The sequence below is a fragment of the Limulus polyphemus genome, unplaced genomic scaffold (assembly GCF_000517525.1).
Source record: "Limulus polyphemus unplaced genomic scaffold, Limulus_polyphemus-2.1.2 Scaffold692, whole genome shotgun sequence".
Lineage (NCBI taxonomy): Eukaryota > Metazoa > Arthropoda > Merostomata > Xiphosura > Limulidae > Limulus > Limulus polyphemus.
Genome location: NW_013666302.1, coordinates 384,547 through 397,581, shown reverse-complemented (window position 1 = coordinate 397,581; position 13,035 = coordinate 384,547). Strand labels below are relative to the sequence as shown.

Below are 13,035 nucleotides of genomic sequence, written 5' to 3'. Positions count from 1 at the left end.
CCTCCTGTTTTACAGTTTTATTAGCTTAGTTGGGGTTAAATGTATCTCGGAATACCATAAGCTCACCAAAGAAATTTAACCATTTGTTCCTTAGCTTATGACAAAAATACAAGGTCAACATAGACCAAGAAACTACAGATAATTAGATATGAAGATCGATTACACACAATGTTTATTAATAAATATAACTATGAGCATATCCCCCGATGGTACATCGGTAAGCTCAAGGACTTACAAAGCTAAACTTCGAGGTTTGGTTTTTCGCGGTGGACACAACAGATGGCTAAATGTTGTTTTGTTCTACGAACTAAACAAAATCTATGAACATGTATTAAGCCAAAATAAATACAATAGTTTTCACCGAGCTTTCTGTAGTTACAATTCCTGACATAGTTTTACTTAGAAACTTCAAACATTAACGTATACGTGTGTATTGAAAAAAAAACAGAAATGAAAAAAATCGATTTTTTTTTTATCATTAACACCGAATATCTTAATCATGAATCCCATATGATTGGTTATCACCTTTCTTTTTATCATTTAAATATAAATATTTTTGACGTCATTTTCTTTTTTTTTTTCGTTTTTTTTTTTGAGATCCTTTTGGTATTGATCGAAAATAATACTTTACTGACTGCTACCATAGCTTTTACTTCAGATTTTCATCACGAATCCAAACAGCCTACTTTCTCTGTTACATGAACTAACAAAACGCTGATATCGATTGTGATGAAAACGTGTCCTATACGAGAAATGTCTTGGTTATTGTTGAACAATAATAATCTTATGACACTAAACTCTTAAATCACAAAGTAAAGAAAAAAAAAGGAAATGATATATGAACTAACTGATGGGAAAGTCACTAAGTTCTGCGAGACATATTGCTTTGCCTGCAGTTCATCCGAAATAGTACTGGCATTATTGATTTTTGTTTTCATTTATAACTTATTAGTGGATCCCTGAAATGTGATTTTGTAACACTGATGTCGATACATCAACTTGTCCGTCCGATAGGCTATAGTGGGACCCGAGTGATGAGAATGTAACTTCCGGTCATCAAGGCCACTGTCAAAAACAATCCTTGACTATTGACATAAAACATACAAGATGGATAAAATAACATCTTTGTAAGATAACGTGAAGCCACAAATATTGGTACAACTCGCCTAAACAGTCAGAACAACTAAGTTAAACGAACATATCTACTAGTCATGCTCTAAAGAATCAAGTGGTAACCTGAGTTTTCTATATTTTAACTAGGAAATCAGTCAGCTACTGTTATTAGACAATGTTGAAACCACCTTTGTGTTAATTTGAGTAAAACGAATTATCAGCTATATTATTTGGAGTCATATTATCAGCTATATTATTTGGAATCATATTATCAGCTATATTATTTGGAGTCATATTATCAGCTATATTATTTGGAGTCATATTATCAGCTATATTATTTGTGTATAAAAACATTTTAATGTATTCAAAATCTTTATAAAAATATTCTAGTTTAGACAACTTCATTCCAGGATTTTTTGAAATTGATTTGATTAAGATATTAATTTATTGAGCTTATAAAATCACCAGCCCATATAAACATGTTAATAAAGAGTTTGAAAACATTAAAATGCACGCTAACCACTCGACCACGCCCAGCCTACAAATGCAGTCTTTATGCTCGTAGGATTCCTCTGTCGACAGATGGCTTTCCATATAAAACTGTTGATAATATCAGTGTTATTAGGATGAAGTCAAAAATCCTAAAAAAAAAACTTTGTCCATGATATTGCCATAAACTGCCAAACATATATTAAATGTGAAAAAAAATCACATCTTTCTTATCAAGTTCAAAGATGAAATATTAAAGTGTGAAACACTTTTAAAGTTGTGCATTAATTTGGTTTTCCTAGATTTAGTTTTGAAGGTATATCTAATAAACTACCAATCGATTAGAAACACGTATAAAGAAATATGCCAGTTTAGTGACCAATCACAAAGCGAGTGAGCATACGTAATCATGCCATCAGTAAATGAAGTAGCAATAAGTTACAATTCATTATTGTGAAAGAAAGTAACGAAGAAAGTTTAACTATAAAACAGCCTATTACGATTACTAGATTGGGCCACAAATCAAAGAAATGAGCTAAGCAGCCAAGTTACTGGTGTGAAAGTGGTGCGGATGGAAACATAATACTCAGGCGATAGGTAACAATAGTACGGATGGAAACATAATACTCAGGCGATAGGTAACAATAGTACGGATGGAAACATAATACTCAGGCGATAGGTAACAATAGTACGGATGGAAACATAATACTCAGGCGATAGGTAACAATAGTACGGATGGAAACATAATATTCAGGCGATAGGTAACAACACATATTAACAGTAGTATGATAAATATTTAATCTATAAAGGACTTTAAACCAAAACACAACAAAGATTTGTAATTAATTCTCAAATCACTGACAAAATATTAATTCTTTTCTCACAAAATGACAATGTTTGTCAAACAAAGGTTTTCTATGCGACAAGTTTTTCAAACTCCCGTCGATCTATCAATACTCGTGTACCAATCTAGGATTCAGAATAACTGCTTTACATCTCAGCTATGTCCACCTTCCTACACTACTTTAATAAAAGTGCTTTATTTAATAACTGCTTTCCATCTCAGCTATGTACACCTTCCTACACTACTTTAATAAAAGTGCTTTATTTAATAACTGCTTTCCATCTCAGCTATGTACACCTTCCTACACTACTTTAATAAAAGTGCTTTATTTAATAACTGCTTTACATTTCAGCTATTTCAGTATGATGTAGGGATGGCAATGACAAAAAAGTACAAAAACAAGGTAGGGATAAATACATAAACAAAAATCACTATATAAGTAGCAAAATATTTCCAAGAATAAAACTTTTATCCACAACTAAATGTTGAGTTCCTGTCAATTCCATTAATTCAGGTTTGAATAAAAACATTTAAACTGAATAGTGCTATACAATCTTACAGTGGCTAAGAACCACGAACTTGTACGATTGACTCAGTACTTAGAGTATTTACGTAGGGATTTTTGAATGTTTTTTAATATTATTATTCTGTTTTGTTTCTGTATTTTTTGGCATTGCCATCCTTATATCATACTTAATTTAATATTTTTTTATTTTTTTTATTACTTGTTTCCCTTTTTTTCAAAAATGTCATAGAAGTGGGTTGATAAATGAACGTTTGATTTATTTTAACAATTCACTGTTTTTGGAAAGAGGACCCACATAGCGGTGGTGATACACCGTCTTAATGTCTTAACCTCCATTTGCCAGTCCCACGTGAAGAAATTCAAAAAAATTAAATAATCAAAAGAAGTAGAAAATAGGAGAGCGAGATGTGGGTGCTCAGGCCCACAACGTCACCCTTCTATATCACCCTTCACTGCATGTAGACAGTTGTGGGAAGGTGACTGCTCTCCAAAAGTAAAAAAAACTAGTTTTTGTTGTCTACTGTGCTAATAATTAGTGCTTTACTACTACTACAGTAGGGGCTGGAATGTCAACCTCGGGGGGTAAGTTTATCTTGCTTATCCACAAGTGGTAGTACCTTATTTCGTTTTTCTAATCTCTACTTATTTTGATTATTTTATTTATATTTTTTGAATTTCTTCATGCGAGACTCGTGAACGGAGGTTAAGACTGATAGACGGTGTCTCCCCACCGCTATGTGGGTCCTACTTCCTCAGTCACCTCCAAAACCCACGCCACATTCTATATCCCACATTATAGCCTGTACCCCAGGGATCCTCTTGACTTGTGCAGTGTCTTGATTTGATTTTTGTTTGGACTTGTTTTTGTTCATTTGGATGTCATTTATCACAGGTTTGTATTTGCTCTTTTTTAACGTATTCCTCCTTTTGAGTTTGTTTCGCTTGACTTTTTGAATATTGAATTTCTCTATCTATCGTGCTGGAGCGACGTTAAGGGGATATTTCAGAACCCGAGCCTTCCACACACCAACTCACTGCATGTGCTTACAATCGACTCCACCACATGCTAGAGTCACGTCGATTAATAGAGAGGACATCATACAAATCCCAAGCCATGAAGCTGATACCACACACAGCTTCCAGGCTTGGCCCTACTGAAAATTTGAAAAAAAGTAGACTTCTATATAATGTATTGTTTTGATAATTAAGAAACTGGTGTTTTAAAACTCAGAGTCAATCATATGTACACAGCACTGTCAGTTGCATAAATACATCGAATGTTAATTTATATTATTCTGCAATGAAAAGTCACAAACTGTCGTCATATAAGAACAGTTTCTGCTGCTATCTAATGGCCAGAAATGAAATTTATTTATGAAACATAGCAGTGAGTTCAGTTTATAATCATATATTTCTAAGTAGTGGTTTTCCTCCCCCCCCCCCCATAAAAATACGTGTGATAAAGAAAAGAATAATATTACTGTTACACAAGCTCTGAAACACTCGATAATAGCAATTAGATACTAAAATAAGGCTATAACTTGACTTTAGTAGTTACTTGTAAACATCAGAGTAATAGATTAGATGCGGCAGCCATTTTTTTCTCGGCCCATCCCTACATACCAAGCACTGCCGTACTTAGTAATAAGGAAACATTGTACTATTTTACTTGTATAGTGAATATTTAACGCACTACCTCCCAGTAGCTCAGCGGTAAGTTTGAAGCCTTATAATGCTAAAAACCGGGTTTCGATAACCGTAGTAGAAACAGCACAGATAGCAGCCCATTGTGTTCCTTTGTGCTTAACAAGAAACAAATTTAATGCACTTCATGAGCGAAATATGTTAAAGGTACTCAATATAGTGAAATTTTCTGGATAATAGTATCTTACCTTAATAAACATTCACTTATTAGTTACTGTTGTAAAACAGTTCCCGCCTTAGCTATTGTTGTAGAACAGTTCCCGTCTGTTTATAATACCAAAGTCTTAGCTACTGTTGTGGAACAGTTCCCGTCTGTTTATAATACCAAAGTCTTAGCTACTGTTGTGGAACAGTTCCCGTCTGTTTATAATACCAAAGTCTTAGCTACTGTTGTGGAACAGTTCCCGTCTGTTTATAATACCAAAGTCTTAGCTACTGTTGTGGAACAGTTCCCGTCTGTTTATAATACCAAAGTCTTAGCTACTGTTGTGGAACAGTTCCCGTCTGTTTATAATACCAAAGTCTTAGCTATGTTGTAGAACAGTTCCCGTCTGTTTATAATACCAAAGTCTTAGCTATTGTTGTAGAACAGTTCCCGTCTGTTTATAATACCAAAGTCTTAGCTATTGTTGTAGAACACTTCCCGTCTGTTTATAATACCAAAGTCTTAGCTATTGTTGTAGAACACTTCCCGTCTGTTTATAATACCAAAGTCTTAGCTATTGTTGTAGAACAGTTCACGTCTGTTTATAATATCCAAAATAAGCAAAAATAACATGAAAACTATTGTACTGACCCTTTTCAAGTCCTATTTTTGTAATAATATACACGACACATGCTAAGAAATACGGGTCATTTTGACATTGCAATTATCATTGAGAAATTAGACAAAGATATTTATTCAATCTTTTGAATGTTCCCATATGTTTCAGAAAAAAAACTAAAACACGTTATGGAACTTTCGTCTTATGGGAGATGCCAATCTTTTTATCATTATAAAGAATTCCCGAGTTTGAAATGAAAAGATCCAACTCCGGTATCATCTGCATTGTAACAGGCATGTTTCTGCGCCCCCTAATGGCGAACTGTTTGTCATAACATTACGTTATAATATTATAGAAGTTGACGTCCAGTTCACATCAGCAGACGCACGCGATACGAGACAGCGTTAACGCGCCCGCGCGTGAACTGAAAGCCCCCGAGTGCGAAATTATGTTCACTTCTTTTCTGGTAGTAATGTTAGCCGGCAGGGTGTGGACTAGTTTTAATGAGCAGAATATGATCAAACACAATGACGTGCGAAACATAGATCAAAGAAAACTAGACGCACTACTTAAGTTTGCAGTGAGAGAAATAGAAAAATTGAAACTTAATCACCACAACTTAGATGAATGCCACGGTATTGAAGTAGCAAGCATTTTAAGAGGAAGAAAAGAAGTAAGTTTTCCAAAAATATTTGTTTCGTTTTTCTATTCATTAATTGACTAGTTTTCCCAGTATTATTACAACAACAGCATTGGTTAGTTGGTGAACATTTGTATCCATTAATCATGCCGGTTGAATTTCAACCAATGCTGTTGTTGTAATAATACTAGTTAGTGAACATTTGTATCCATTAATCATGCCGGTTGAATTTCAACAAACTTAGAACATTTAAACTGAAACTTTTTATATACCAAAGTTAAGTTGTTGTTTTTCTTTAAGTACTGTTTGTAGATTATAACTAATTACCTGATCAACGTATTTTTGGACATGAAACAGAACCCAATCGATTATTTACCGATAATTGCCGTTTTATGGTTTGGAATATCAGTCACGAGGTGATGGGCTAAACTCGTAGACAAGATGTGCGTTGTTTTCTAGAATACACAAACTTAAGGAAACCCCAGCACGCCGTCTACCTATTGACGTCAAATAAGAAAACTAGTCAGTTCCAGATTGAAAACGCAATCTCCGAGTCGCGGGTTTGAATCCCATCGCCGATCACGCTCATCCTTTCAGCCGTGGAGGCGTTATAAAGTAACGGTACACCCCACCTTTCATTGATAAACAGAAGCCCAAGAGTTGTCAGTGGGTAGTGACAATTAGGGACAACTAGCGCAGATAACCGTCGAGTAGCTTTGCGTGAAATACGACACTCTAAACTGAAAAAAAGAGTTAAGTCAACTGAAAGTCTGTTTGTTTTTGTTTTTGGAAAACTGAGAATTAACATTTTTTTAAAACTAAAAACGAAGATAAAATCAGTGAAAATGAAGGCCTTAAAACATACAAGCACCATTATTTGTCAATATATTGTTCTTACGCTCTTATTTATAATGATTAGAATACATTATTTCAATTTCATTAGTTGTCAAGTTGGTGGCTATAAATAAATAAATAGAAAATAAATTATTTATGAATTTCAGTGACGAAAAGATGACGTAGAGGCATGCCTATCTAGTGGCGAATCAAAGAATAAATTAGACCTCTACGTCATCTTTCCTTTGTTGAAATTAACATTTTGGTGAAGGATAAAAATTCATAAATAGAAATAACCAGCGAGTTCCGCTGAATAATAATAATGGATAATTAATTGTGACGATATGTTATCCAAACACCTAAAGTATTTTATGTTGTGACTGGTAAATAAAGGTCTTTACCCCAAAACTGGATGGACTTCAGTTAACGCAACTGTATTTAACTATCTAACAGCCCGTGATTTCAGTTAATACAACTGTATTTAACTATCTAACGGCCCGTGATTTCAGTTAATACAACTGTATTTAACTATCGACACACTAATCGTTTGTTTATAACAAAATAATCTCATGTAGAGTGTATCAACTATTTGTCTGTATCAACATAATTTCATGCGATGTGTATTGGTTTTTATCAGTTAGAATACAACCATGTGTATTCAAAGTTTGTTTATTTGTATTTAAGCTCAAAGCTACACAATGGGATATTTGTTTTGTAGTCATCACGGGTATCGAACCCAGATTTTTAAAGTCCGCAGGCTTCCCACTGTGCCACTAGGGGAGTTTTTGTTCTTAATTTCTTTTTACTCTTCTGTCTAAGAATATTGGTTCTTTATTTAATTTTATAATTTTAATAAACGAGAGTTCTCGTGCGCATTAACTTTATTACGAAGAATACAAGTCTAGTTCGTTGACCTTGTTTTTAAAAAAGGTAAGTTTATTTTTTTAATATTCCTCTAATATCCTTACTTTCTAATGATTTTTATAAATGTAACAGATAAGTTTGGGTTGTTGTTTTTACCCACTAACATGTGATTTTAAATGTAAGAATCTGATTTCTAGGGTTAATTGTCTAACCCTTCTTCTATTGTTAGCTTTACATCTTTGAATCTTGATATGTTCCTTTCACTACGCTGAAACCGTCTGTAAGGCCATTGATCTCCAACTCAAGTTGGTAATTTAGGATTATTTGTTTTCCCGTAAGCTAGTAAGCACCAAGACATCTGACAGCCAATAAGTACGTTAGTTTTGTTGTTAATACCCTGTTGTTGTTGTTTTTATTCAATTGTGAATATTGGGTTTTTACCATAAATCCAAAAAAAGTATTTCAGGTCAAACAGTTACATGAACATACATGTAGTTCTATTCACTATTTTACCACACCTATTAGACTGCCTACTCTTAGCTACTGATGGACCTGCACTCGCTTAACTTACAAGTGAATCTTATGCTGACTGAACTTAGTGATTTCGGTTTAAATCATTTTACTCCGAACTCGGGAAGAATTCAGAGTCAAAGGAAACCGGGGATGTTCAGAAAATTATTTCTATTCACTCCACTAACTCCTTTACTGAACTACTCAGTTGGTTCAATTAGAGGGGGGGGGGGACAGGAGGGCCATTTGGCTCGGGCCTCAAGTTTAAACACTTGATATTTTTTGCATTTGTTAAGTCTCGTGACTTGTTTTTACACACAGAAAAAGGCTAGAAAAACATTTATTAAATGTTAACAAATATATGTTAAATTAAAAATATCCATGTCTTACTTTGTTTTCATGTGTCATCATTCTAGATAGAAGTGGCCAGGGTCTCTCCGAGCCTCTTAGATGGCCTGCTACTTAGTAACGTTTACAAAGGTTCCTGCTACCGAAGATAGAACCAAGATGTCACAAAAAAAGAGTTCAAAGACTTCAAGATGGGACAGCTTTTGGTTGCAACACCGATATTATGAGTGTTCAAAACGAATCAGTTCACCAATTCATATTCAATTGCACAAGGAACCGAAAAATAAGCGGCATGCCAAAGCGGAATACTGACCTGACCACCGAAACATAATCAATCCTTTGCTTACGTAACTTAGAAAAGTGTTGAGAAACAAAACTTTACACTCAAAACTTCCCTAACAGTTAAGGACCGCAAGGTCTGTACATACACCGGTTGATTCCCTGACAGTTAAGGGCTGCAAGGTCTGTACAATCACGGTTTTAACACTCGTCACAGCCATTAAATATCGGCTTTTCTCTACCTTGACCGTAGAAACGTAAGCAACAGAAAATCATCACATGAAAACAGGAATCACGCAAGTTTTTGTTTGTATCAAATACGTGGTTTTAAGTTTCACGACAACTTTTAAAGTTTTATTTCATTATCACCTGACTGCAAGGTGAGGTGGGGTTAGTAAAGTATCATGGTTTGAACCTATTTCCACTGGTTTGTGCCTCACTGGTACCAATAGTATCATGGTTTGAACCTATTTCCACTGGTTTGTGCCTCACTGGTACCAATAGTATCATGGTTTGAACCTATTTCCACTGGTTTGTGCCTCACTTCCCGCGAGAAGTACAGTTAATGGTACTGAGAATAGCATCTCTTTAAAACATCGATAATTTTTCAGACCCATGCGATTGTTACAGATTGTAATATTGCAGTTGTACATTACAAAGTATATTTTTTTATTGTAAGAGCACCATCTCTATTCACGACACCACTTCTTTCGAACTGTCATTTACTATATCACCATTCATAGAACATTATGCGAAGGGCATTGTAATGTACGGCAAGTAAAGAAAAACGGGTAGTATGAGAGACATGCTCTGCAATCCGAGGATGAGATAACCAATACCAATCAGGATTGATCGTACTTCTTTATAGAATAAAAATGAAGCTTCAGAAGTTTTGAACAGAAAGGATATAAAAAAAAACATGTGGCCTATATAGCAAAAGGACGTTCAATGAACAGAATTACATTTTTTTTTTTTTTTTTTACAGGAAAAAGAAGTCACACGTTATTATCTGACACTGAAGGTTCAGTCGACAGCCGTCAACATAGAAGAGTGCAGGAAGAAGATTTCAAGCTTTGTATTACAAGTAAGTAAAGAAGACTTGATATTAATTTTCTGTGAGTTTGTCGTTCTTTTCCTCTGTCTTAGCCTAATGGTTTGGGCACACGACTCTCAGGTTCAAATCCCGTCACTGAACGTTCTCGCCCTTACCAACAGTGGGGGCGTTATAATGTGACTGTCAATCCTACTAGTCGTTAGTAAAGAATATCCCCAAACGTTGTCTGTGCGTGATGTTGACTAGCTGCCTTCCATCTACTATATTACTTCAGAATTAGGGACGGCTAGCACAGACAGCCCTCATGTAGCTTTGCGCAAAATTCAACAAAGAAACAAACTTTATGTCATTAAGTTTCCCTGACGTTCTTTGTATATCTAATACGTGTCTATCGTTCTTTCTTCCTATCAATCTATCTGCACATCTTCCTCCATTTACCTGTCGCTCTCGATTTATAAATCTGCTTGTCTAAATGTTCTCTCTTTTCCCCCTTGCAAATTGTGTTCTATTTGTCATTCATATTCACGTTTATCTCAGGATCTCTATCAAATCTGTCTGCATTTCGTTCTCTCTATCTACCCGCCAGTCGTTCTTTTCTATCTGTCCGAGTTATCTTTCAATCACTGTGTCCCCCCGATGGAACATCGACGTACAATACTAAAAACCGGGGCTCGATTCTCTGCGGGGGACACAGCAGATAACCTAATGTAGCTTTGCTCCAAAAAAGAAACGTACAAGTTAAGTTGTATATAGCTCTTATACATGTGACTGAGTAAAATTACAACATACCCGGCATTATTTTACTCAATCTAGTCACTTTGATCAAGGAAATACTATAGTTCTTTTAAGTTGACACCATTACAAATGTAACTTATACGAGATACTAGAAAGCAGTGTGTCAAAGAATAACTTCGAACCTAACTAAACGAACGAAAAAACAGCTAAATAAGAAACTCTTGGAATATAATGAGCAAAAAACAGATACGTATAAATGACTTTAAACGCGCCATTATCCCATATCTATAAGGTATACCAGAGACACAAGCCTAACGTTCCCCTCTCGTCATATTGCATCATAGACTCAGTAATACTTGAGAGAATTCATTAGGGTTCCTTTCTATTCGCACACCTTCCAATGACGACATTATGGCCAGCATAGGCGACCATGGATATAAAATATAAACTTTTGAGTGAAGACATTTCACGCCTATCAGCATATAAAGCATCTTGGATTTATTAGACTTTCATCTTCAACTATATTTCTTCAACTGTAATAATCAGTTTCATAGATTGGCTGGTTGCACGCCAATGAGATCGTCTTTTACATTTGTTGGAACAGAAACTTTCGTGGATTGTTTGAACATTCTGTTATCTTCCCCAGCAACGTGAATGAGTAAGGTACCTCCAAGTCACGTTAGTTTAGTGGTTTTTATAGAGGAGAGAAGCTCAAGAACCTTCATAAATATTTTAGCTAACTCCAAAGCATATTTTGAAGTTTTCAATGAAACTAGAAATAGGTAACATTTCCTTTTTTTCAATGTTTTAGTTCATATTTTGAAGTTTTCAAGGAAACTAGAAATAGGTAACATTTCCTTTTTTTCAATGTTTTAGTTCATATTTTGAGGATCACGTACACAAACTCGCATCATGTTTGTGCCATTCTTTTTCCGTCAAAATTAGAACTGCTAAAACTCTTAACTCCAAAGCTATAAACATTTACTTTTCATATTACATTGAGGAGAAACAAACATTTTGAGCAAGACTTTAAAAAACTACAGTTATTAAAAAAAAGCAACGCACATTGTACTGTGTCAACAAATCTAACTATTTAAAATTATTCTGATTAAGAAGTTAGCACACAGGATCACCTACAAAAGTTGTAATGGTTTTTAAACGAGACCCAAAACTCGAGCGCTTTAGAATAGTTCACTATTCTTCTTCAGGAGAATAAAGGGTTATGTTCAATGAGCTCACTATATAGCACTATCAAATACTGTAACGCCAAAAGGCATCAATCTCGATCCTGGGATTGTTGACGCACACACACGCTTGCTCCAACACTTACTTACTAACGGCATACACACACACGCTTGCTCCAACACTTACTTACTAACGGCATACACACACTAGTAGTTTTTAAGAATCATTCATCACTAAGAATAGACTAATTCTATTTATTTCTTAACTTTTATTTCTAATAAACAACTTAACAAATTTTTTTCTTCTTGCATTTTCTTTAATCAAACTTTATATTAATCTTTATCTGTTAATTTTCGTTTCGTTTGTATAACGCATTTATGAATGGGTCATTTTGAAGCTATTGATAGAATGTTCATCTCTTTTAAATGTTCTTCTCTAAGCGTATTATAATACCAATTAAAAGTTTTGTTTATTTGTATAGTAACTATTTAGCTTCGCCTAGTGTATTTCACTTAGGTACAGGCTTGTCAGTTTATATTCTTGCTTTTATTCTGATATCATCAGCTAGGACCTGCGAATGTATGTCAAACCAGGGGCTGTCTTTTGTATGAACTCCTTTATTTGTCTCCATTGGTTGCTTTTGCATTGCATTTCCTATCTTGAAAGACACGTTGTTTATCAGAGCTATTATTTTCCTCATAACCGTTATCACTAAGAGCATCATCAGTGGAATATTTTTTTATTTTTTTTTTTATCTCAGACTCATTTTCGCTAGAAGGATCGACCTCACTAAAGATGTCTTTCTTTAGTAGAACCGTTTCCATTCTGAGTGTAATCCTGAATGAATGTTGTTTTTTTTCTATTCCATGTATCAATTGTTCGTGTTCAATTTACGAGTAAAATACTTCATATATATTACACCAGCCCGAATATAATGCGCCCCCAATTTTGAAAGGTTAATTTTATTTATTTATTTATTTATTTAATATACGCCAGTTATACAAAATGTATTGAGTAGTTTCTAGGTGCAGTAAACAACTATCGATGTATTGAACATTTTTTAAAATTTTTCACTGGAATTTTTTTTTTTTTTTTACGTGCAAGTTTTATAAAATTTATTGAAAAGTTTATACGTGAAAATACACT

The 13,035-nt window shown here is 34.4% G+C and overlaps 1 protein-coding gene across 2 annotated transcripts in view; it reads left to right on the top strand.

Moving 5' to 3' along the window:
• The first annotated feature begins 5,834 nt into the window (after positions 1-5,834).
• LOC111085888 overlaps positions 5,835-13,035 on the top strand; it is a 13,155-nt gene continuing 5,954 nt past the window's right edge. For both annotated transcript variants that reach the window (XM_022386590.1, XM_022386591.1), the window contains exons 1-2: positions 5,835-6,113; positions 9,901-9,999. In XM_022386590.1, the coding sequence (XP_022242298.1) occupies positions 5,889-6,113; positions 9,901-9,999 (324 nt within the window). In that variant the 5' untranslated portion in view covers positions 5,835-5,888. The remainder of the gene's footprint in view (positions 6,114-9,900; positions 10,000-13,035) is intronic.